General features: G+C 42.9%; 1 protein-coding gene and 2 long non-coding RNA genes across 3 annotated transcripts in view; 1 reads left to right on the top strand and 2 right to left on the bottom strand.

Moving 5' to 3' along the window:
* Positions 1 to 16362, bottom strand: part of LOC142698999 (uncharacterized) — a 66045-nt gene extending 49683 nt beyond the window's left edge. Inside the window, exons 1-2 of the long non-coding RNA XR_012865912.1 lie at positions 16155 to 16362; positions 15705 to 15914 (exon numbers count right to left, since the gene is read on the bottom strand). This is a non-coding gene — a long non-coding RNA (uncharacterized LOC142698999). The remainder of the gene's footprint in view (positions 1 to 15704; positions 15915 to 16154) is intronic.
* The window catches only part of LOC142698986 (uncharacterized), a 255149-nt gene that overhangs the window by 210069 nt on the left and 17189 nt on the right, over positions 1 to 27891 (top strand). The gene's annotated exons all lie outside the window — the stretch shown is intronic.
* LOC142699001 (uncharacterized) lies at positions 86 to 4710 on the bottom strand. The gene is made up of 9 exons (XM_075847949.1): positions 3908 to 4710; positions 3134 to 3400; positions 2710 to 3051; positions 2172 to 2621; positions 1831 to 2035; positions 1024 to 1152; positions 806 to 939; positions 501 to 725; positions 86 to 403 (listed from the first exon to the last, which is right to left on the bottom strand). The coding sequence occupies exons 1-9, from the start codon at positions 3925 to 3927 to the stop codon at positions 217 to 219; spliced, it is 1959 nt and encodes a 652-aa protein (XP_075704064.1). The 5' UTR covers positions 3928 to 4710; the 3' UTR covers positions 86 to 216.

The raw sequence follows: 27891 nt of genomic DNA, 5'->3' as shown, positions 1-27891 counted from the left end.
ACAGTTTAATAAGCATATTAGTTTACAAAGTAAGGTCAATAAATGTATTTTATTATTACCCAGAGGAGCTCCCTTCCCCTCTGTGCCCTGGACCGTGTTCGGATGAACAATGAGGATGGTACTTGTGCTCTGAAAAAATAACCAAACATTAGTATATCAATTGATAAGTCTAACACAACTAAACTGAGGACATTTATAATAAAACTGAGAGTTTATCTACCTTGAAGTCCAATCATCATCATCATCATCATCATCATCATGATCAGCCAAGCTTTCTTCTTCTCCTCGGTCAGTTGATTCACTCCAGTTCTCTTTGGCACTGTACTCTTGTTCCTGGGCTTCTTCGTGGGATGTGATGTCTTCTCTTTGGATTCCCTGGCCTCCTTCCTGAATGTTCTCTTGTCTATAGGGTAGACATAGAAAAAATAAAGCATTAAACTTCTAAAACAAATCATGTAATATTATACAGTATATATTATTTCCCTCCCACAATAAATTACCTTGAAGTGCTGGCTTGGGGCTGCTCACCACCGGCTTGCATTACCAGCATATAACCATGGCATATGTCCGTCAGTGTCTTCTCACGATAGTTTCTTTCCGCTGTCATGTTGGTGTGTGCCAAATATTTGGCAAAAAGACACTTTTCAGAGTCAGAAAAATTAGGGAGAGTCCAAGTTTCGCAAATCCTCCTGACAAGCTGACTGGTGATGTTGGGTAGTTTATATCTAGAAAGGAAAATAGAAAAACATAATACATACACAGCACTTAGAATTGAATAAAGACAGGTGACTTTTAAGAAACTTACTTTGTGTGGTACCGCAGGATGTCATTGGAAACATTATAAATTTCCTTTCCAGATGTAGAGAGGAAAAATACTTCTGTTGGCATGTTGTTCTTTAGCAGCATTGGTCTTACTATCTCAAAGTAGACATTAAACCACTAGGGGAGGGATACAAATAAAGAGATTATTGAAAAGCATCTTTACAACTCCATAAAGTAAGTAGGAGCCTTATAGAAACTTACCATTTCTTCCTCCTTTGTTAGCACATAGGTTGCCACTTGGTGTGTAGAGGTCTTGTGTAACTTGACCCCAACAACTACCAGGTCTAAACCCAAATATCTGTGAGTGATCCTCTCATTCCACTCTGAAACCTATGAGTCAAAAGGAAAAAGTATGAGGGACAGGAAAGCAAATTATTTATTGAATATAATTTTCCTATCAATTCTAAGTTCACATCATACCATGTCAGTAGCTACTGGTTTTGGGAGAATAGATTGGATTATGGGAATATGTCAACAGAAGCTGCTCCCTGCCATGGAGCTAGGGATTAAGGGATTAACCAAGTAGAGGTGACAAATTTATATTGTTAGCTGCATCTGGCTCCAGCCAGGTGTGACATATTTTTAATGTGCATGACACTGTATTGTTACAGCCCAATCCCTGAGCCAGCTATGTGTGAGATTTGTCAATGTACTTGCCACTGTATTGTGTTAGCCCAACACTACGCCAAGCCACTTGTGATTTTTTTTTCTATACATATGCCACTCTTTTGTTTCAGCATAATTTCTGTCTCTAGCCAGGTGTAAGGTTTTTACATAGATTATTCACTCTGTTCTTGCAGACAAATATCCGACTTTAATAAGCTAACATTAACCTTATGCAGGCTTCACACCATTATCGGCCTTCAGGGCTCCCCTACACTATTAAAAGTATTTAACTGCAGCCATAAGGCCTCCAGACACTTCTCTAAAAAGCACCCCACAGCATAACCATAACAGGGTAGGAAAACAAAATGACGCAGAAAAACAGAGGAGGAGAAAGCTACTTACAGTCTTATGTCTGACAACACCTGGCCGTTGCAGATGCCTCAAAATAAGCAGGGCCTCAAGATAATAAATAATTTCAAGTTGAGTGTCTCGCTTCATGTGTCTGTCTTTTGCAGCTTTGAGGCATTTCAGGAAGGTTGGCTTTGCCACAACTAAAAGCCTCTGACATTCCTGGGGTGTTTTCATAGAATTTGTCAATGACTTGTATCTAAACACAAAGTAAAGAGAAATGATTTTATTGTATATACACAAGTAATAAAGAGTAGTAGCAATATCTAAAATAAATATATACCTATTTGAGGTTTCATACTTTGTCTAAGGATACATTTGAGTTCATAACTCACCGTTTGCTGACAACTTCTCTTGAAATTCCCTTAGATAGCCTCTTTTGAATGTCCTCTGTAACATCCATAAAGAAGTTGCAGGACTTAAACAGCCTTTGTCTTTGTGCAGAGAGATTGGTCGCTCTCAGCTGATACGTCATGAACCTCCGGATATGTTTTAGGTAATTAAAGACAGTCTGATTTGCAAGCTTCAGGTCACGCAGCTTTGTAAAAAAGGAGTTAACCTTCTCAATGTTGCTGACAAAGTCCAGATTGGGACGCTGCGGGTTCATGTAATAAAGGAACCTTGCCAAATTTTCAACCTCCTGCTTGTAGTTGGGCATATCCAATGTGTGCTGCAAATAGTCGGCAAAGCCCTTCAGTATTGGTTCGTCCAATGAATGTCGCTTGTATAGTCCAGCAGCCTTCATCTTCTGTCTTGTGTCCACCGTCCATTTTGTCTGTAGGATTCTGTAATTTTGGAGAAAAGTGCAAGACATCAGATTTGACACATTTGACAGCCACAGAGAATACGTAAGGAGTATCTATGTACACTGACCTCTGTGTCCTGTCATCAAAGTTTCCTGTAGTTCCGCTTTCTTGATTGGATTCTTCCTCAGACTCTAGTTGAAGCTGAAAGTCTCTATCACTTTCCTCCTCTGCGCTGTCATCTTCATGTGCTCTTCTGCCTTCTTCATTGTGTTGGTCTTCCCTCGGGTCTTCAGGCTGTGCAAGGAATAGTGTGTCTGTAACTTCTTCCTCAGGATCTGCAGGGATCAGTGTGACCTCCATTTCCTCATCAGGGACTGGTATGGCTGCAATATCCTCTACAGCCGCTCTGTGATGTGGCACAGTAAGGACAGTTGATGCAGAGGTTGATGGTCTTCCATATTGTACATTGCTGTAAAATATAAAAAGCAACGTGAGTATAAGTGTAAACACTGGAGAGCTATGAGACATAAGCAGACATGGGTGACACATACCTGGCCACAGTTGGTTTGTTAATGATCAAAAAGCCCCTGTCCTCGAGGAAGGGGACAACGTTTTCCAATGAGCCGAGAGAGATGATCTCTTGGTAACTGATTGCAGTGCCCTTAGATGCAATTTTCACCAGGGTTTTCCTGGCCAATGCCACAGTGGCTTTTATCTCCTCATCGCTGCTGAACCTCATACACTTTCTCCTCAGATATGTAGAGAATAATGTCTGTGTACGGTAACATACTGGGCATGTCATAGGAGTTCTGTTTTGCCTGTTGAAAGACATGAGGTTTTGGATTTAAAAATGTCCTAAGTAATATAGCTTAGTTTGAAATATACCCAAACTGCAATCTCAAAAATAGTCACAAGATGTCCCACTACATGCATACTGATTTGTTTCAGGCAGGCTACCTGAACAATGCCTGGGTTTTAATACCACGCCCTACTGAAACAGGAGGCCTCTACGCTACCACATGGCTTCTCATAGTAACCTCTCTATGTTATAGGCAGTCTACAACATGTATTTTATACAAAAATGGCTATGTATTTTAGGGTATATCCTAGAGGTCAATAAACACATGAACTTGTACTTTTGCTGCAGATTACATGCTTGTAACTCAACTACCTGAACAATGCCTGGGCTTGTACACTATGGCCTACTGAAAATAAAATGACACCTCTTCCCTAGCCCATGGCTCACCATGATTTCACTATACAATTTGCCTGAACTGAACATTAATGATGGACATAAATATACGTTAATAAACATATTTACTTACAATTTGGCTGCAGACTCCATTCCTGTAACTAGAACTTGTTGTCCTAAAGATGTATATTTGAGTAAAAAAACCAATAAATCTTTTAGAAGCCGTATCCAAAATGCAGATGATGTAGGTATCCAGGTACAATGTCTCAAGTGTAGTATTGAATAAGGTGAATAGCAAAAAAATAATGCAATCCAAGAAGGAGATCAGTCAATAGCTTTCAAGAAAACTTCCAAACTGACTGAAAATGCCTCAGTGTTTTAAACTGTTTTATAGTGTGAGGTTGATGCTTTGTAAGAAGATCCTCTTACACAAACAACAAACAGAGCCTGTGATAGGAGAGTTTGAATGATGCACAAAAGCTTATCTGCCTTTTTAGTGGCTGAGGAGAATAACAGAGATAAAACTACAGACTCATGCTGAAAACCTGATAATACAATTGTTTGAATATAATAGGACATTTACATTTATTAAATGTGATATTTACTATCATTTCTATTTCATATACACTATACCTATTTCATTATCCCCTTAGTGACCACCAATACGCCTTTTTACGTCGGTCACTAATGAGCTTTAGGCTAGGCTGACGCCTTTTCACGTCAGCCTAGTCTAAGTCCTGCACGGGTCTCCCGTGCAGGCAGGAGCCGGGGCTCTGCTGTCTGATGACAGCTGAGCTCCTGCTCCAACGCCCGCGATCGAAGTTTACTTAGATCGCGGCCGTTTAACCCGTTAAATGCCGCCGTCAATAGCGACCGCGGCATTTAACTTTGTTTACAGAGGGAGTGCGCTCCCTCTGTCACCCATCGGCGGCCCGCGAATGCAATCGCGGGTCTCCGATGGGGTGTCATGGCAGCCGGGGGCTTGATAAAAGCCCCCAGGTCTGCCCTGGACATATTCCTGTTAGGACGCGCCGGAGGCACGTCCTAACAGATTGCCTGTCAGATTTACACTGACAGGCAATAATGCTCTGGTATACGAAGTATACCAGAGCATTATAGCAGCGATCGGAACATCGCACAGTAAAGTCCCCTAGTGGGACTAATAAAATAAGTCATCAAAGTGAAATAAAAATTATTAATAAAAAGTACAGTAAAAAAATAAATCAAACCATTTTTTTCCATAAAAAGTGGTTTTATTTAGTAAAAGTGTAAAAAAAAAAAAAAAAGTACACATATGTGGTATCGCCGCGACCGTAATGACTCCATTAATAAAGTTAATATGTAATTTAAACACCGTAAAAAAACGCAAAAAACCGTGGCGAAATTGCAATTTTTTTCCATTGCCCCCCAAAAAAGTCATAATAAAAATGAATCAATAAGTCCCATGCACCCCAAAACAGTACCATTCAAAACTACGTCTTGTCCCGCAGAAAACAAGCCCAAAAAATCACTACATTGATGGAAAAATAAAAAAATTACGGCTCTTGGAAAGCGACGAAGCAAAAGCAAATAATTTTAGTTCAAAAGTGTTTTTATTGTGCAAAAGTCGTAAAACATAAAAAAAACCTCTACATATGAGGTATCGCCGTAATCGTACCAACCCATAGAATAAAGGTAACATGTTATTTACGTCGCATAGTGAACGGCGTCAATTTAAAAACGCATAGAACAATGGCGGAATTTCAGTTTTTTTTTATAATCCCCCCCAAAAAGGTTAATAAAAGTTAATATAAAAATTATATGTACCCAAAAATGGTGCCATTAAAAAGCACAACTAATCCCGCAAAAAACAAGTCCTCATACAGCTATGTAGACAAAAAAATAAAAACGTTATAGCTCTTTGAATGCGACTATAGAAAAACGAATAAAATAGCTTGGTCATTAGGGCCTAAAATGGGCTGGTCACTAAGGGGTTAAATGTAATATTTATTATCGTTTCTAAGCTGACCTTTACAACACGTTTTTTGCTACTGTTTTTATAGAAACTAGATAGGTAAGTGGCATAGTGTTAAAATATATTAGAGTATGTACATTTTAATATAGTGCCCCCATAGCTGCACCATACAGTGTAATGCTCCCACAGTTGCACCATACAGTATAATGCCCCCCATAGCTGTCCCATACAATTTAATACCCCCATAGCTGCACCATACACTGTGATGCCCCCCCATAGCTGCACCATACTGTATAATGTTGTGTAATGGCCGGATCATGACACGGATTTGAAACAGAACCGTGTGTCCGATGGACGCGAGCTAGGCGTCCATTCGTTCACCTTGCAGAGCCGAACAATATGACACCTGACTCTGTCGTCTTTTCTAAAAGGGTACCCCTCTTTTGCCCAATAAACATGGTGGAATTCCCTTATAAATTTATTTTTATTACAAAATTAATATCTCCAAAACTAACCGTTGAATATCCCTTATATTTATTACACATGTAGCCCTTAACACTCTGACCTATCCTAAAAAATTAGGGGTGATAGGCATGCATGCAGTAGCTGTTTGGATGTGGATTTTTGAAATGACCGAGTTTTTGGTAGAAGGCACTGATGAATACAAGATAAGTGCGTTTACCAATTAATCTGTGTTTTTACACAGATCCATATGAAATCAGATTTGACATGGTATTATCACACGAGAAAGATCTTTAAAGCCCCTGGACACATATTGCACCCAGAGTGCATTTCTTGACATGTTGTGGTAGTCACCCCAAAATGTAAGTCAGCCCCCCCCCCATAACTCCTGTGAGGGTTTGTAACACTTCTTTGAGTATATCCCATAACAGGGCTTAGGAAGGGGTGATAGGCATGCATGCAGTAGCTGTTTGGATGTGGATTTTTGAAATGATCGAGTTTTTGGTAGAAGGCACTGATGAATATAAGATAAGTGTGTTTACCAATTAATCTGTGTTTTTTCAGAAATCCATCTAAAAATAGATATGACACAGATTTTCGTGGGTCCGATGGACGCGAGCTAGGCGTCCATTTGTTCACCTTGCAGAGCCGAACAATATGACACCTGACTCTGTCGTCTTTTCTAAAAGGGTACCCCTCTTTTGCCCAATAAACATGGTGGAATTCCCTTATAAATTTATTTTTATTACAAAATTAATATCTCCAAAACTAACCGTTGAATATCCCTTATATTTATTACACATGTAGCCCTTAACACTCTGACCTATCCTAAAAAATTAGGGGTGATAGGCATGCATGCAGTAGCTGTTTGGATGTGGATTTTTGAAATGACCGAGTTTTTGGTAGAAGGCACTGATGAATATAAGATAAGTGCGTTTACCAATTAATCTGTGTTTTTACACAGATCCATATGAAATCAGATTTGACATGGTATTATCACACGAGAAAGATCTTTAAAGCCCCTGGACACATATTGCACCCAGAGTGCATTTCTTGACATGTTGTGGTATTCACCCCAAAATGTAAGTCAGCCCCCCCCCATAACTCCTGTGAGAGTTTGTAACACTTCTTTGAGTATATCCCATAACACGGCTTAGGAAGGGGTGATAGGCATGCATGCAGTAGCTGTTTGGATGTGGATTTTTTGAAATTATCGATTTTTTGCTAAATGGCCACTGATAAACGTGAAATCCATCTAAAAACAGATATGACATGGTATTATCACACGAGAAAGATATCTAAATACCACATATAGCACCCAGAGTGCAAGTTTCTTACAAGGGCTCAGAACACTGCTGTGAGTACCACACTAGTAAGGACCTATGTGTGCTGTTTTACTGTGAGCTCTATGCACCCCAAGTTCCATGTGAAGGCTCAGAACACTGCTGGGAGTGTGCCACATCAGTAATGTATCAGTGTATGCAGTTTTGAATCACCTTTATGTGCTATGTTACTGTGAGCTCTATGTGAACCTTCTGTGCTCCAAATGTCAACCTGGTAGTTAAAGAGGCTCTGTCACCAGATTTTGCAACCCCTATCTGCTATTGCAGCAGATAGGTGCTGCAATGTAGATTACAGTAACGTTTTTATTTTTAAAAAACGAGCATTTTTGGCCAAGTTATGACCATTTTCGTATTTATGCAAATGAGGCTTGCAAAAGTACAACTGGGCGTGTTGAAAAGTAAAAGTACAACTGGGCGTGTATTATGTGTGTACATCGGGGCGTGTTTACTACTTTTTCTAGCTGGGCTTTCTGATGAGAAGTATCATCCACTTCTCTTCAGAACGCCCAGCTTCTGGCAGTGCAGATCTGTGACGTCACTCACAGGTCCTGCATCGTGTCGGCACCAGAGGCTACAGTTGATTCTGCAGCAGCATCAGCATTTGCAGGTAAGTAGCTACATCGACTTACCTGCAAACGTCGATGCTGCTGCAGAATCATCTGTAGCCTCTGGTGTCGATGTGTCCTCGCTCGTCTGACACGATGCAGGACCTGTGAGTGACGACACAGCGTGATCTCTGGAGAACACGGCTGTGTCTGCACTGCCAGAAGCTGGGCGTTCTGAAGAGAAGTGGATGATACTTCTATGCACAACGCCCAGCTAGTAAAAGTAGTAAACACGCCCCGATGTACGCACACAATACACGCCCAGTTGTACTTTTACTTTTCAACACGCCCAGTTGTACTTTTGCAAGCCTCATTTGCATAAATACGAAAATGGTCATAACTTGGCCAAAAATGCTCGTTTTTTAAAAATAAAAACGTTACTGTAATCTACATTGCAGCACCTATCTGCTGCAATAGCAGATAGGGGTTGCAAAATCTGGTGACAGAGCCTCTTTAATAATAGGAGAACTGCTGTTTTCAGTGCTTCAGAACTTTCATCCTGTAACCATCCAAACATCAATGTACTTTCACTATCACCTCCCTGTAAAGCTATAGTGCTTAGATAGCACCCAGAGTGAAATTTTTACATTTTGGGGTGGTCACCTCAAAATCTGAATATGCACCCCAAGTTCCATGTGAAGGCTCAGAACACTGCTGGGAGTGTGGCACATCAGTAATGCATCAATGTATGCAGTTTTGAGTCACCTTTATGTGCTATGTTACTGTGAGCTCTATGTGAACCTTCTGTGCTCCAAAAGTCAACCGGTAGTCAATAATAGGAGAACTGCTGTTTTCAGTGCTTCAGAACTTTCATCCTGTAACCGTCCAAACATCAATGTACTTTCACTACCACCTCCCTGTAAAGCTATAATGCTTAGATAGCACCCAGAGTGAAATTTTGACATTTTGGGGCGGTCACCCCAAAATCTGAATATGCACCCCAAGTTCCATGTGAAGGCTCAGAACACTGCTGGGAGTGTGCCACATCAGTAATGCATCAATGTATGCAGTTTTGAATCACCTTTATGTGCTATGTTACTGTGAGCTCTATGTGAACCTTCTGTGCTCCAAAAGTCAACCTGGTAGTCAATAATAGGAGAACTGCTGTTTTCAGTGCTTCAGAACTTTCATCCTGTAACCATCCAAACATCAATGTACTTTCACTACCACCTCCCTGTAAAGCTATAGTGCTTAGATAGCACCCAGAGTGAAATTTTGACATTTTGGGGCGGTCACCCCAAAATCTGAATATGCACCCCAAGTTCCATGTGAAGGCTCAGAACACTGCCGGGAGTGTGCCACATCAGTAATGCATCAGTGTTTTTAATTTTAACCGCACAGTGTGTGTTACAGTGCCATCGGATTCTTCGATGATGCACAAACCTGAACCTAGCATCTTCGGTGGTCCCAAAAGAGGAACCTGGAATCGCTTTAGATGTAAAAAGAAGAACCTGGCATCGTTGAAGATGTAGAGTCAACCTCCCGGGAACCTTCCTGAGAACAAGCTGTTTGTTCCCCTGCAATTCCGGCTAAGGGTACTTAGGGAAAATCATGACTCCGCACTATCTGGCCATCCAGGCATCCTGGGTACCAAACACCTCATTTCCAGAAATTATTGGTGGCCTGGGTTGCCTAAAGACGTTAAGGCCTACGTCGCCGCTTGTGAGGTTTGTGCTAGGTCCAAGACTCCCAGGTCCCGACCAGCGGGCTTACTGCGTTCGTTGCCCATTCCCCAGAGACCTTGGACACATATCTCCATGGATTTTATCACCGATTTGCCTCCATCCCAAGGCAAGTCGTGGTGTGGGTGGTGGTGGACCGCTTCAGTAAGATGTGCCACTTTGTGCCCCTCAAGAAACTACCCAACGCCAAAACGTTGGCTACCTTGTTTGTCAAACAAATCCTGCGTCTCCATGGGGTCCCTGTCAATATTGTTTCGGACAGAGGGGTACAATTTATTTCATTGTTTTGGAGAGCCTTCTGTATGAAGTTGGGGATTGATCTGTCCTTCTCCTCTGCCTTCCATCCTGAAACCAATGGCCAAACGGAGAGGACTAATCAATCTCTAGAACAATACTTAAGGTGTTTTGTCTCTGACTGTCAATTTGATTGGGTCTCTTTCATTCCCCTCGCCGAATTTTCCCTTAATAACCGGGTCAGTAACTCGTCAGGGTTCTCTCCTTTTTTTTGTAATTTTGGGTTTAATCCACGGTTCTCCTCCGTTTCACCTGGTAGTTCCAACAATCCCGAGGTAGAGGTCGTTCATCGGGAACTGTGCACAGTCTGGGCCCAGGTTCAGAAAAACCTAGAGGTGTCCCAGAGCGTACAAAAAACTCAGGCTGATAAAAAACGTTCTCATAACCCCCTGTTTATGGTCGGGGATCTGGTGTGGTTGTCGTCTAGGAACTTGCGTCTCAAGGTTCCGTCCAAGAAGTTTGCTCCCCGGTTTATTGGGCCGTATAAGGTCATTGAGGTCCTCAATCCTGTCTCCTTCCGGCTGGAGTTACCCCCGTCTTTTCGGATACACGACGTGTTTCATGCCTCCCTCCTCAAACGCTGCTCCCCGTCCTTGGCTCCCTCGAGGAGACCTCCTGTTCCCATCCTCACCCCGGAGGGGGTGGAATTCGAGGTGGCCAGGATTGTGGACAGCAAGATGGTCCAAGGCTCCCTCCAGTACCTGGTCCATTGGAGAGGATACGGGCCCGAGGAGAGGACTTGGGTACCCGCCCGGGATGTTCACGCTGGGGTATTGGTCAGGAGGTTCCACCTGCGTTTCCCCAGTAAGCCAGGTCCACTTAGAAAGGGTCCGGTGGCCCCTCATAAAAGGGGGGGGTACTGTAAAGGATCTGCCAGGCACAGCTTCGGGGTTAACTCCCAGAACTAATCAGTCAGCACCTGAGAATACTTCCCTGAGACTGACTCCTGCTTCCACCATTCAGGCTGGCAGGCTTAGGAGTGGGAGAGCCTATCGTAACCTGGCCAGACTCAGCTAGCTCCCGCCCTCGGTCTATTTAAGCCTGCACTTCCTGTCCCTCGGTGCTTGTGATTCTTTCCTTGTCGTTTCCTGGCCCAGCTACATCTCCTGCTATTTTTGATCCTGCTCCATACAGACCCTGGCTTACCGACTACTCTTCAGCTTTTCGTTTTGTACCTCGCACACTCCTGGCTTGACTCGGCTCGTTCACCACTCTGGTTGCTCACGGTGTTGCCGTGGGCAACGGCCCCTTTTCCTTGCTTGTGTTCCTTTGTATGTTTGTCGTGTTTGTCGTGCACTTACTGAGCGCAGGGACCGCCGCCCAGTTGTACCCCGTCGCCTAGGGCGGGTCGTTGCAAGTAGGCAGGGACAGAGTGGCGAGTAGATTAGGGCTCACTTGTCCGTCTCCCTACCCCCTGCCATTACATATCCACGTAAAAAGCCCCATTCCAAAAACAACCCAACAGCCGTTGGCTTTCTGGATGAACTGGCAACAACCTGAAAGCCGCCTCAATGTCGGTTTTCGCTAACAGCGCGCCGGGACCCGCAGCACGAATTAACCCCACCGCCTTATCGAATGAGGTATACACTACGGAGCACAACTCGTGATCAATCCCGTCATTTACCGACGAACCCTTGGGAAACGATAAATGCTGAATCAAACGAAATTTTTGGGGCTCGCGCTTTGGCACTATACCCAATGGGGAAACCACTAAATCTTTTATTGGCGAATCAACAAAAGGCCCCGCCATGCGACCCAACGAAACCTCTTTAAACAATTTTTCCGATACGACCTCAGCATGCAAGTAGGCCGACTTAAGATTCCTCCGCGTAACCGGAACCTCATAAGGAGGCGGGGGAATAATAAAACCCACACAAAACCCTTCAAAAATTAACTTGGCCGCCGCCCTATCCGGATACTCATTTAGATAAGGGGCCATCCTTTCCACCCTCACCGGTGACAACCCCTTGACTAGCCGAGGAGGGCTGGTTCCCTGACCTCTTCTTCCGCATACATTTCGCAGCCCCGTGGGATGCACCGTTACACTCTGAACACACGTGCTTGAACTTGCACGTGGCCCCGAAATTACACTGGCCATCGTTAAATTGCCAGCAGAATCCCAACTTTGCCCCGGCACCTTGCCCGGCCTGACTGGACTGGCCCCCCTGGCCGACGCTCCCGGGAAAGGACTGCCTAACCGGAGCCGTAACCCTTAACCAAAGAGCAATATCCTTCTGGTTCCACCGAATCGCCGGCCGAACCGCTTTTCGCTGACGGAATTGCTCGTCGTATCTTAGCCACGCCTGCCCCCCGTATGCCCTATGGGCCTCCCCAATGGCATCAAAATAGCAAAACAACGCCGAACAATTTTCCGGCGCCTTTTCCCCTATCACACTGGCTAATATGGCAAACGCCTGCGACCAATTGACGAACGTCTGCGGGATAAGCCTATACCGCCGACGTTCCTCCTCATCCTTCTTACTCTCGTCCCGCTTGCTCTTATCCAAATTGAATTTAGCAAGCGGCAGGAGAGAAAAAATCTTGACATATTCGTCCTTCCAGATCCGCTCATGCACCTCCTGCTTTAAATGCGCTGCCAACGGACCTTCGAAGCAAACATACACCTCCCCCCGAGCGCGATCATCAATACGCACCCTATCGCCATCTTTTTGGGCCTCGGTCTGTACTGGCACCGCGACCGCCTGTAACGATCCAACTTCCCGGGGACCTTACCAAACTACCACCGGGGACACCTCCGTAACTACTGGCGCCGTAACTTAGAGATAAACCAGTGATCTAAATAGGTAATTTTCATCTATTCACTCATTAGGCCATGTTCACACAGCGTATGAGCGTAAATATCTAAATACGCCTGCAAACACATTACCATTGACTTTAACGTGAAACATTGTAGCTCATACAAGGAATAATTTACGCTGCAGAATTAAGTGAAATATCCCTTCTGACTTTCTACAAATCCATCTTCCATTAAAATTGAAGACTCTTTGAAAAAATTGACTATCAGCTCCAAAAAAATCTTGATCTCAGTCTGATATTAGCTTCCAATTTTTTCAGCCGGTATCCTAGCTACAAGGTGGGGGCAGTTTTGGGCTCTAGGTAGAGCAATTGAAACAAATAGAATGGGAGGTTTAAAAAAAGCTGGAATATATAGAGAATAGTGACGTGCTAGAGGCCCACCAACATCGGAAGAGTCACGATCCTGAGGCTGAAGCCACCACAAATTATTGTCTACCGGCACAAAATGTAAAAGATTCAACATCCCCAGATAAAACCAGGATTTGGTTTTGAGATTATCTACTCTTAGGGCTCATTCAGATGTGTGTAACTTGTCCGTGTGATGGCCGTTAAAACTACCGTCACACGGACGCATGTATTTCAATGGGGCCTTTCACGAGGCCATTGTTTCAACGGAGCGTGTGAAGGGTCCATTCAAAGATAAGACATGTCCTATTTTCTTGCGTTTCCACGCATCCCTCCATTGACTAGTCTGAGGGTGAACCTCCGATGTGAAACAGGTCAGGTTTTTCACGTCCGAAGTTGCACACGGTCGTCTGTATGTAAATGACACAGCTACTAATGTAATTCAATGGAACTGGTAGACATCACTCAAGCCCAACTTTCTGAAGTTAAACCCTTACTGGTCTAGACAGCTCTAACTATCACAACACAAGAAGAAAAGAGCAGATCTCGTGCTTGGTTTCCTCTCACCAGTGCCAGGCAGCTGCTGCCAAGCCAAATAATGTAATAGGATGCATTTGACAGTGTTTCTACATACACATTACTACTCAGGTAACAGAATATGATTTAGCTACCTGTATAGAAGGTTGACCGAAATTGAGCGGGTGAGTCACAGTACCAAGAAATGTTAAATGGAGGTTAAGTTAGGAGGTAGTTTGGGGGCAACTACCATGTACAAATATCACACATTATAGAGATCTGTCTGAAGATTTGTACCCAGACTTGTTACCACGACAAGAGGGCATCCTCTACAGATAGTTGAGAAAGTATCTACATCAGCATAGAAGGGGATTCTTTACTGTAAGAGCAGTGACATTATTGAAATTGTGGTTGTTAGTTACTTTTGGAGGGGCCTGAATGCCTTAAACACAACATTTGTCATCCATCTCATAGGGTTTTAACCTTGCTTTGGATCAGTGCTGCTGGACGAAGGTCATGTAATCCCCCACCCACGCTATGGAGTTCCACCCCCACCCCTTTACAGGAAATAAGAAACTACATGCAAGGGAGATTCCTCAGTAATACACTATTCATCCAACCCATAGCATCAACCAAAGTCTCAGAGGAGGGGAGGGCGGGTACAACACTGGTGGAGCGTAACAATTGTACAGTAGAGATCTCACCCCTACATGCGGAGCTTGAGCAACATAACGAGATGTTCTCTTTTCATTACAACCAAGATGGGTCTTGCTCAAAGGATTGCAATGGTTGATCCAAGAATGTAAGGGCTCATATTAAAGAGATCACGTTCCAGCTCCAACCTCCTTGAGGGTCAAGTAGACTTATGTATCTGGTACAAGTGTATAACTGGATAGGACCTCGAGATCATGATCAACACTGAGGACCCTTCCCCGCAGAAGTTCTTGCCATTATATACAGAAAATACATTTCAGGTACAAGACTCCTTCCCAAGTCACAGTAGAAATACTCAACTTCGCTTTTCCTATTTTCTCAAATCCATCCCAACATGCATCTTGATGTAGCCAATTGTATTGCTCTGCATCATACACTTCACCTACAATTATGGTCACCACCTGGCAACAACTTATAGGAGCTGCAGAGTGGAGAGGAAAGTGACAACTGCTCAGAGACCAAGCGAGACTAAAAAGGTGGAGATGCCCATAAAACGTGATCAAAAAGCCTTGATATATCGAATACATTGTGAACCCCATTGATGGACATGGGCAACCATAGTGCTTAACCCATTCAATTCTGAACACATCAACCCAACTTTCTCTTACTCGGTATCTTAAAAGTAGTCCACAAGGGACTCAAAAGGACAATATTCGAAAGATCTACAGAGCACTTGTGGCAGTTACCGATAGAGATAGCGATTAAAGGAGTCACGGTCTTCTAAAAAACATTAGAGTAAGGATTTGTGGGGTTCCTTGAGGACCAGAATAGCAAGATTAGGTTCTCGTGATTTTCAATAGAGTCAACCACAACCTAAGTAGACAACGTGGCAGAACATCCCAAATAACCAATGTTGGGAACTTCATGGACACACAATTTGATGGTTCCTCCATCTTAACCAGCATGTTCTGTCGGAGGTTCTTGAGAAGATTAGGATTAACCATATTAGTCTAAGCAGAGATGGTCTACAGAAGTTACTCATCTTAAAGGCCAGTTAAGTTATACAATGGCACACAGAAGACCAACCAATTACAAGACACCCTTGACAACATATAAACCCTTTTCTCCATGACTGGTGACCAGTTAATAAGCCAGTTCTTGCTGCCAAGATTCCAACCTGGACCACATGGTCTTATGACCTTTAGACTGCAGTCCCGAGTCTCTAAACATCACACAAAACCCAATTCTCAACTTCTACGTTGTTCCTTCATTTCTTGTCAAAAGCTACAAGACCAGTTGGTCCATCCAAGAGAGACATCGAGAAACTGGAGCGGAGCTTTGAGAATGGATATAATAGTGAGTAAGGTCACCGGATGCTTGATGGGGCACATTTTATGTCACACGCCAGATGGGACATGAACTCGTCTGTGGTGGGATGGATCCACATGGTGAAGAACAGTCGAAGAACCTGGAATTACAGACAAAACTGGTCAAACAATTGAGAAAAGATTTACCAGCTCAAACCAAACATCCTACACAAGGGGGTTGATCAATGAGTGCTTGTCAGAACTTGGAGGACATACCACTATGAAACATGGCGATCAGTCCCACCCCCAAGTCTAGGTCCCCAAAAACCATTGACCGTTCATTATGTGGAACATTTCAATACACTGACCACCAATACATGAAGACCACAATGACCAAGTACCGTTTAAGAGTACATCAACTCCGACATGGTGGGAAGGATCTGTAGAAGTCTGTACGGTGCCACAGAGGCCACACAATTCAGTTTCTCAGCCGACTTCCTGTAGTAATACTTAGTGGTCCTCACAGAATATAGTCCAATAGGTGGCAGCAGAGAGGTCCGAATCACCTCATATAAGAACAACTTTTCCAGATAATCAAACCTGGTTGTCCGATTCTAAAAGAAGAAAACCATTAAATAAATTGTGACATCCAGTTACCAGTGAAAATTATGAGGGTAATTGTCCAATCACTTGCAGACTCCACTAGGAGAGGACCATTTATGGCCGACTTAATGGCCAACAATTATTCGGAACAAGCAATTAGCAGTTAATCCATTATTCCCTGTAGTGGGATTAGCTGACCACCCCATTCTCCTTCACAAGAAGGAAACAGTCAGCATGGCCAACATTGGAGGTGATGGGATGGTTATTGCCGTATTTTCTGACACATTTGTGCCATTTTCATCATTGACACAAAAGGGGCAGCTGATAATCATGGGCTGGGTAGTTTCAAGATCTTATTTCTGTGTCCACATGACAACACTTCCAGACATGTTCTCTTAAAGCTCAGTTACCATGGTAATACCAAGTGCCGAAAGTCAGAATTCCGCTTTTAATTACGTACATTTGACAAAAAGAGGTCACATAACAGGTCTAGTTTCCTTATGATAACACGATGCATCACACAGAAACAAGTAGTGTTGTCATGGGGACATAACAGATAAATTACAGGATAATTTTAAAAGCACAAAACCCTCCAAAAAATTAAGACAGAAATTGGCGCAAGATACAACACAAATCTACATCTGCTGAAGAAGAAGAAGAAGAAGAAGAAGGGGTCGGGGTATATTTACGTGTCGCTTTTTTTTTTTGCTGTTTTCGCAGATTTTTTTTTTTTTTGCGACCTTGTAATCGCATCGGAACTGGGATAATAACGCACGCGATTTTCGGATCTTCTTTTAACTGCACCTCAACCGCAACGTCCGAATACAACCTATGGGATAATTGACATCAGAGCGCCATAAAAACCGCATCAAATACGTACAGGGTTTAACCACTAACTGCCGCCATAGTTAATGAAAGACCAAAAATAACCTCATATAATTGCGCCCCGCAGGTCCAGTCAGACGTTGCGGCTGAGGTGCGATTAAAATCACATTGAAAAAAATGCATCCAAAAATAGCACGCGTTTTTACTGCGATTTGGTGCGTTTTTTTAATGCGATTACGGTAAAAAATGCAACTGTATCGAAAAACGCAGCAAATTGTGGTAGAAACTCATGTGGTTTTTGGACGCAGTTTGTTGATTTGTTGTAACTTCATCTGAATGGACCCAAATGCTGCGATAAGAAGAGATAAAAAATGCAGCAAAAATCACTCCGGAATTGCCGCGGTTTGTGACGCAGTTTTCGACTGTGCGGTTTTTTCAGGTAAATCACATTTATTTTACAAGTCTCAAATTTGAAAAACGAGCTGGAAAATACCACGACCAAAATGTGGGGGGGGGGGGGTGGCATGTTTTTATGCGTTTTTTACCGTGCGGCCAAAACTATCACCCCTAAATGCTCCCGTACCCTGCAGGATTACTGCGCGACAAAGACGCAACTTCAATGTTTCCCTACGAAAAATTAGACGCGAGTAATCATCACAAAGGTCGCTGTCAATTCGTGGCATTACCGCAACTTTCTAATCGTTACACTCGCAGGCATCGCAATCTCGCCATGTCGTTCTCTTACATAAGATGCAACTCCACCGCAATTTATGAGTAGCAGACACCTCTCCTGAAATCCTCTGCGCTGCTGGTGAAAAATAATAAGAACTAAAGTAAATCGACCTTTTTACAATCTACCTCTGTCTGACCTCTCACTAGATCAACACATTCATATCCTGAAACACTCTGTGCTGCTGGTTCCCCTGCTCCTTTGACTATGTAACTGTCTCTCTGTGACCTCCCTCAAGATCAGCACATTCCTCTGCTGTTATACGAGAACAGTGACTGGCACTGCTATGGGGGCTCTATGGATATCAGTGTTAGAAGACACTGTCAGGGTATAGCTGGGGGGAGCTGGTGGTAGGATATACCCCCCTGCCAGGTGCTGGGTGCCAGGGGGAGTGCCAACAAGCCACCTTTTCTTGATAAGCTACACTGACACTTGGGGTACAGGATAATGACACACTGACATTTGGGGTACAGGATAATGACACACTGACACTTGGGGTACAGTATAATGACACACTGACACTTGGGGTACAGGCAGGGCCAGACTGGCCATCTGACAGTTCTGGTAAATGCCAGATGGGCCGGTGAACAGTGGGCCTCCTGCCGGCCGCCCAAACAATCAGTGGTGAACACAAGCAGCAACATTACAATAACTGCAGCCTCCTGGTGTTTATAACCACATCTTTCGGAGATTTATTGCTGTGTACTCTGCAGTGATGGGAAGGAGCGCTGCAGAAATGACGTTTAGCGCTTGTTGGCCGAGCCGCAGCTAATCAGCTCTAGACTTGTTTTCTGCACTGACGCCTCGCTCATTCGCGCACATCTCTGGCGCCGCAGAGGAAAAGGAGAATCGGTACCTGCCCAGTCTGCATGTACAAATCAAACCTAAAGCTGGTTGGCTGAGCATCAGCCAATCAGTGATGGGCTTGGTCTTTCTACTGCCCCTGAGCACAGCTTCAGTCTGGCTGCCGAGGAGAAGGAGTCTCCAGCCCCTGCCGGGGATGTTGCTGATGGCCGTAGCGTCAGTAGGTTTATGCTTCAGCCTCATGTAACCTGCTTGTGGGAGGGGAGGGGGTCCAGATACTGTAGATAGGAGGAGCTATAGGGTTAAAATGGTGAGCATCAGGTTATTGTTAATTTGAGCCACAGATGGGAGGAGCTTTGTAAAAGGGGCGTGGCTTTGTGGGAACATGGGCGGGGCTTAGTGGTGGAGGGGGCATCTCAGGTATACACGCCTATGTACTGCCAGCATCCTGCATGCCAGTGCCCAAGAATCAGCAGTCTACTAAAGAAAGCCGGTAAATATAGCAATGTGAGTGAAGTGTTGGGTTGATTTTTGTAGTGTGACTGGTTGATGTAGTGGTAACAGTGTATGACAATTGTATGAGTGAAATATGCAATTTGTGTGAGTTTTGTGTCTTCTTCTACTGTATTGGTGGCATTAGTGTGCGTGTTGTTTTTAATGTGAGTGGTATGTGTGGTATAGGTCTAGTGTGTAAGAGTTATGTAAGGTATGTGTTTAGCATTGTGTGGTGTGTGCGGTATGTGTCTAGTGTAAGTAGTGTGTGCGGTATGTGTCTAGTGTAAGTAGTGTGTGCGGTATGTGTCTAGTGTAAGTAGTGTGTGCGGTATGTGTCTAGTGTAAGTAGTGTGTGCGGTATGTGTCTAGTGTAAGTAGTGTGTGCGGTATGTGTCTAGTGTAAGTAGTGTGTGCGGTATATGTCTAGTGTAAGTAGTGTGTGAGGTATGTGTCTAGTGTAAGCAGTGTGTGCGGTATGTGTTTAGCATTGTGTGGTGTGTGCGGTATGTGTCTAGTGTAAGTAGTGTGTGCGGTATGTGTCTAGTGTAAGTAGTGTGTGCGGTATGTGTCTAGTGTAAGTAGTGTGTGTGTGGTATGTGTCTAGTGTAAGTAGTGTGTGCAGTATGTGTCTAGTGTAAGTAGTGTGTGCGGTATGTGTCTAGTGTAAGTAGTGTGTGCGGTATGTGTCTAGTGCAAGTAGTGTGTGCGGTATGTGTCTAGTGTAAGGGGTGTGTGCGGTATGTGTCTAGTGTAAGTAGTGTGTGCGGTATGTGTCTAGTGTGTTGTACGTGTCTAGTGTGTGAGTGGTATGTGTAGTATGTGAGTGATGTGTGCGGCATCTGTGCCAGGTGTGAGTAGTACGTGTTCAACATGTGTCCTTGTTGTGGGTAGACAACGTGCGGCATATGTCTTAGGTGTGAGTGGCGAGAGTGGAGAGTAAATCCTATGTGTGAGTAGTGCGCGTGCGCGTGTGTCCTAGGTGTGATTTAGGAATGTGTTCTAGGTGTAAGTGGTGTGAATGTGCATGTGTCCTTAGGTGTGCGTGGTGTGGTGTGCGTGCGCATTAGTCATAAGTATGAGTGGTGTGTGCATATTTGCCATAAGTGTGAGTGGAGTGTGTGCGCACGTGTCCTAGGTGTGAGTGCTCATGTGTCCTAGGTGTGAGTGGCATGAATGCAGCATGTGTCCACCTTGTGGGTTGCATCTGTGCGTCATGTGTCCAGCATGTGAGAGTGTTTATGGTTGAATATAAAATATAAATCATACTATTTAGTTCCAGTACGGTGATATTTTAGCATTGTATACCGGTATAATTTACAATCTATATACCTCAGTATTAGGCCATGATCACGCAATCAGGATTTGATTAGGACTAAGTCCCTGATTCCAGACCTAAATCCCTTTCATATCCACTAACATTCTGCATCCATTACAAGTGGGTGGGCTATTTTATACCCCATTCACATGCAGCAGAAATAAGATCCGCAAAAAAAACCCTCCTGTAGAATAATGAGCATGTCCGTTATTCTGGTGGGAAAGCAGTGGATTGGTTGGAGTTGGAGCGATCAGGACTATTAATAAATCTCCCCATGTCCTGTATAGCTGGAAGGTGGTCCCATGTACTCCAGCCCAGCACTGGTGACTGCGTATGGCCAGGGGCGCCCCCCCCCCCCCAAATCTATCAGAGTTTTCTTATTCCTAGCTTTACACATCGAACACGCAATATATACATTTTTTAAATAGGAAAGCATTTGATGTTTATTTGTTAGGCCCTGTTCACATGGAGTATTTTGACTAGTTTTTTGGCGCGGAAACCACTCCACCCAAAACTCGTCAAATACAAGCCGAAAAATGCCTCCCGAGAAAGAAGGGACATGCCCTATCTTCGCGCGTTTACGCCTCTGACCTCCCATTGACATCAATGGGAGGAAGAGAAAGGGTATTTCGCTGAGTTTTTTGCCCGTAGCACTCAATGGCCGCGAACGAAAAACACGGTGAAAATCGCGGCAAACGACGTGCAGGAAGGACAAAATTTGCCTCGAAATCCCAAACAGAATTTGGAGGCAGAATTTTCCTCCTGCAAAAATCTCAGTGTGAACACAGCCTTAAAGTGCTGTTTGAAGTATGTAAAATATTTAAAGAATTCTTCTTACTGCCAATCAGTGCAGTGCAAATAGTACAGTCTGCACTGCCTCATATCTCTCCTCGGCAGCCAGTCTCATTTGCGGCGTCACTCTCTGCAATTACATTCAGGCCAGTCCAGGACGGGTCGCGCTTAGCGCTGTTTTGAAGCGGCACGTCCTGGGCTGGTTTCTTTGCTCTACCTGCTGTATTTTAGTGGTCTGCCTGTGCTGACTTGATGCCAGTGGTGGATTCATATGCTCTTTGGCCCTGGGCTCTACACAAGTTATGGGCCCACATACCACACGTAAGTATCACCTACATGTCAAAGTGCATCACATGCCACTCTGCAGACTGTCTCTTGGCCTGATCATCTGCTGCCACACTCACACTTCCCCCACCACAGTAATTTACATAGATTGTAAGACCAACATTACAAATAATACCCCCATACTGTTACTGAATAATACCCCATACTGTTACTGAATAATACCCCCATACTGATACTGAATAATATCCCCATACTGTTACTGAATAATGCCTCCATACTGTTACTGAATAATACCCCCATACTGATACTGAATAATACCCCCATACTGTTACTGAATAATACCTCCATAATGTTACTGAATAATATCCCCATACAGTTACTGTATAATACCTCCATACTGTTACTGAATAATGTCCCCATACTGTTACTGTATAATACCTCCATACTGTTACTGAATAATACCCCCATACTGTTACTGAATAATATCCCCATACTGTTACTGAATAATACCTCCATACTGTTACTGAATAATACACCCATACTGTTATTGAATAATACCCCAATACTGTTACTGAATAATATCCCCATACTGTTACTGAATAATACCTCCATACTGTAAGGCTGGGTTCACACGTGGCGGAATTTCACTTAAATTCCGCTGCGGACACTCCGCAGCGTTAATCCGCAGCGGAGCCGTTTGTCCATTGACTTACACTTTAATTTAGCAGTGTTCGTTTAGACGAGGCGTAAAATTCCGCTGCGGAGCATAGGCTGCGGAGCGGAATTTGGTGTCCGCAGCATGCTCTGTCTGTTGCGGAGCAGTGGCGGACTCATGGCGGAATTTCTCCATTGACTTCAATGGAGATTCTAATTTCCGCAATGAAGTCCGCAGCTGTCATGCACATGTTATGTGTGCTGCGGATCCGTCTTGCTTTTTTAACTTGACATTTCTTCATTCTGGCTGGACCTATGTATTTCTAGGTCTACAGCCAGACTGAGGAAGTCAATGGGGCTCCCGTAATGACGGGAGCGTTGCTAGGAGACGTCAGTAAATAGTCACTGTCCAGGGTGCTGAAAGAGTTAAGCGATCGGCAGTAACTGTTTCTGCACCCGGGACAGTGACTACCGATCCCAATATACATGTATCTGTAAAAAAAAATGAAGTTCATACTTACCGAGAACTCCCTGCTTCTGTCTCCAGTCCGGCCTCCCAGGATGACGTTTCAGTCTAAGTGACGGCTGCAGCCAATCACAGGCTAATAACAGGCTGCAGCGGTCACATGGACTGCCGCGTCATCCAGGGAGATCGGGCTGGATGCCGAAGGAGGGACGCGCCACCAAGACAACGGGCGGTAAGTATGAATTTCTTTGACTTTCACAAGGGAAAGTGCTGTCCCTTCTCTCTATCCTGCACTGATAGGGAGAAGGGAAGTACTTTTACCGCAGTCCTCCAGCAGCTAGTCCGCATCAATTTACTGCACATTTTGTGCAGATCCGCAGCAGAATCTGCAACGCAGATTCTGTGCGGCATTGATGCGGACAGTTGCGGAGGAAATCCGCCACGTGTGGTCATGCCCTAACTGAATAATACCTCCATACTGTTACTGAATAATACCTCCATACTGTTACTGAATAATACCCCCATACTGTTACTGAATAATACCCCCATACTGTTACTGAATAATACCCCCATACTGTTACTGAATAATACCCCCATACTGTTACTGAATAATACATTTATACTGTTACTGAATAATACCCCCATACTGTTACTGAATAATATCCCCATACTGTTGCTGAATAATACCTCCATACTGTTACTGAATAATACCTCCATACTGTTACTGAATAATACCCCATACTGTTACTGAATAATACCCCCATACTGTTACTGAATAATATCCCCATACTGTTACTGAATAATACCCCCATACTGTTACTGAATAATACCTCCATACTGTTACTGAATAATATCCCCATACAGTTACTGAACAATACCTCCATACTGTTACTGAATAATACCCCCATACTGTTACTGAATAATACCCCCATACTGTTACTGAATAATACCTCCATACTGTTACTGAATAATACCTCCATACTGTTACTGAATAATACCTCCATACAGTTACTGAATAATACCCCCATACTGTTACTGAATAATACCCCCATACTGTTACTGAATAATACATTTATACTGTTACTGAATAATACCCCCATACTATTACTGAATAATATCCCCATACTGTTGCTGAATAATACCTCCATACTGTTACTGAATAATACCTCCATACTGTTACTGAATAATACCCCCATACTGTTACTGAATAATATCCCCATACTGTTACTGAATAATACCTCCATACTGTTACTGAATAATACCCCATACTGTTACTGAATAATACCCCCATACTGTTACTGAATAATATCCCCATACTGTTACTGAATAATACCCCCATACTGTTACTGAATAATACCTCCATACTGTTACTGAATAATATCCCCATACAGTTACTGAATAATACCTCCATACTGTTACTGAATAATACCCCCATACTGTTACTGAATAATACCCCCATACTGTTACTGAATAATATCCCCATACTGTTACTGAATAATACCTCCATACTGTTACTGAATAATACCTCCATACTGTTACTGAATAATATCCCCATACTGTTACTGAATAATACCCCCATACTGTTACTGAATAATACCTCCATACTGTTACTGAATAATACCCCCATACTGTTACTGAATAATATCCCCATAATGTTACTGAATAATACCTCCATACTGTTACTGAATAATACCCCCATACTGTTACTGAATAATATCCCCATACTGTTACTGAATAATACCTCCATACTGTTACGGAATAATACCCCATACTGTTACTGAATAATACCCCCATACTGTTACTGAATAATATCCCCATACTGTTACTGTATAATACCTCCATACTGTTACTAAATAATACCCCCATACTGTTACTGAATAATATCCCCATACTGTTACTGAATAATACCTCAATACTGTTACTGAATAATACCCCCATACTGTTATTGAATAATACCCCAATACTGTTACTGAATAATATCCCCATACTGTTACTGAATAATACCCCCATACTGTTACTGAATAATACCTCCATACTGTTACTGAATAATACCTCCATACTGTTACTGAATAATACCCCCATACTGTTACTGAATAATACCCCCATACTGTTACTGAATAATACCCCCATACTGTTAATGAATAATACCCCCATACTGTTACTGAATAATACATTAAGGCCTCATGCACACGACCGTATTTTTTCCCACCCGTAAATACTGGCGTAAATACGGGTCCGGTGTCACACGTATTCCACCCGTTTTGCACCAGTACTTACGAACCCGTGCTCGTAAATATGGGTCCGGTGTCACACGTATTCCACCCGTATTTACGAGCACGTTTTTGGCGGTAAAATAGCACTGCACTAATCGGCAGCCCCTTCTCTCTATCAGTGCAGGATAGAGAGAAGGGACAGCCTTTTCTGTAATAAAAGTTAAAGAAATTCATACTTACCCGGCCGTTGTCTTGGTGACGCGTCCCTCTCTTCACATCCAGCCCGACATCCCTGGATGACGCGGCAGTCCATGTGACCGCTGCAGCCTGTGATTGACCTGTGATTGGCTGCAGCGATCACATGGCCTGAAACGTCATCCAGGACGTCGGGCCGGATGTCGAGAGGGACGCGTCACCAAGGCAACGGGCGGGAGACCGGACTGGAGGAAGCAGGAAGTTGCCGGTAAGTATGAACGTCTTTTATTTTTATTTTTTACAGGTTTATACTGATAGGTAGTCACTGTCCAGGGTGCTGAAAGAGTTACTGCCGATCAGTTAACTCTTTCAGCTCCCTGGACAGTGACTATTTACTGACGTCGCTTAGCAACGCTGCCGTAATGACGGGTGCACACATGTAGCCACCCGTTATTACGAGAGCTCCATAGACTTCTATGGACTATCCGTGCCGTTATTACGGACAGAAATAGGACATGTTCTATCTTTTTTAACGGAGCGGGCATCTTCCCGTGAGAAAACGGGAAGGCACCCGTCGCCAATAGAAGTCTATGAGCCCGTTATTACGGGTCGTGATTACGACCCGTAATAACGGGAGTTTTTACGGTCGTGTGCATGAGGCCTTATACTGTTACTGAATAATACCCCCATACTATTACTGAATAATATCCCCATACTGTTGCTGAATAATACCTCCATACTGTTACTGAATAATATCTCCATACTGTTACTGAATAATACCCCCATACTGTTACTGAATAATATCCCCATACTGTTACTGAATAATACCTCCATACTGTTACTGAATAATACCCCATACAGTTACTGAATAATACCCCCATACTGTTACTGAATAATACCCCCATACTGTTACTGAATAATACCCCCATACTGTTACTGAATAATACCTCCATACTGTTACTGAATAATATCCCCATACAGTTACTGAATAATATCCCCATACAGTTACTGAATAATACCCCCATACTGTTACTGAATAATATCCCCATACTGTTACTGAATAATACCCCCATACTGTTATTGAATAATACCCAAGTACTGTTACTGAATAATACCCCCATACTGTTACTGAATAATACCTCCATACTGTTACTGAATAATACCTCCATACTGTTACTGAATAATACCCCCATACTGTTACTGAATAATACCCCCATACTGTTACTGAATAATACCCCCATACTGTTAATGAATAATATCCCCATACTGTTACTGAATAATACATTTATACTGTTACTGAATAATACCCCCATACTGTTACTGAATAATATCCCCATACTGTTACTGAATAATACCCCCATACTGTTAATGAATAATATCCCCATACTGTTACTGAATAATACATTTATACTGTTACTGAATAATACCCCCATACTGTTACTGAATAATATCCCCATACTGTTGCTGAATAATACCTCCATACTGTTACTGAATAATACCCCCATACTGTTACTGAATAATACCTCCATACTGTTACTGAATAATACCTCCATACTGTTACTGAATAATACCTCCATACTGTTACTGAATAATACCTCCATACTGTTACTGAATAATACCCCCATACTGTTACTGAATAATATATTTATACTGTTACTGAATAATACCCCCATACTATTACTGAATAATATCCCCATACTGTTGCTGAATAATACCTCCATACTGTTACTGAATAATACCTCCATACTGTTACTGAATAATACCCCCATACTGTTACTGAATAATATCCCCATACTGTTACTGAATAATACCTCCATACTGTTACTGAATAATACCCCATACTGTTACTGAATAATACCCCCATACTGTTACTGAATAATATTCCCATACTGTTACTGAATAATACCCCCATACTGTTACTGAATAATACCTCCATACTGTTACTGAATAATATCCCCATACTGTTACTGAATAATACCCCCATACTGTTACTGAATAATACCTCCATACTGTTACTGAATAATATCCCCATACAGTTACTGAATAATACCTCCATACTGCTACAGAATAATACCTCCATACTGTTACTGAATAATATCCCCATACTGTTACTGAATAATACCCCCATACTGTTACTGAATAATACCTCCATGCTGTTACTGAATAATACCTCCATACTGTTACTGAATAATACCCCCATACTGTTACTGAATAATACCCCCATACTGTTACTGAATAATACCCCCATACTGTGACTGAATAATACCCCCATACTGTTACTGAATAATACTTCCATACGGTTACTGAATAATACCTTTATACTGTTACTGAATAATACCTCCATACTGTTACTGAATAATACTTCCATACGGTTACTGAATAATACCTCCATACTGTTACTGAATAATACCTCCATACAGTTACTGAATAATACCCCCATACTGTTACTGAATAATACCCCCATACTGTTAATGAATAATACCCCCATACTGTTACTGAATAATACATTTATACTGTTACTGAATAATACCCCCATACTATTACTGAATAATATCCCCATACTGTTGCTGAATAATACCTCCATACTGTTACTGAATAATACCTCCATACTGTTACTGAATAATACCCCCATACTGTTACTGAATAATATCCCCATACTGTTACTGAATAATACCTCCATACTGTTACTGAATAATACCCCATACTGTTACTGAATAATACCCCCATACTGTTACTGAATAATATCCCCATACTGTTACTG

This window comes from Rhinoderma darwinii, unplaced genomic scaffold, assembly GCF_050947455.1.
Source record: "Rhinoderma darwinii isolate aRhiDar2 unplaced genomic scaffold, aRhiDar2.hap1 Scaffold_106, whole genome shotgun sequence".
Classification (NCBI taxonomy): Eukaryota; Metazoa; Chordata; class Amphibia; order Anura; family Rhinodermatidae; genus Rhinoderma; species Rhinoderma darwinii.
Note: the sequence above shows the minus strand (reverse complement) of the source record. Positions and strands in the feature narration are given on the sequence as shown.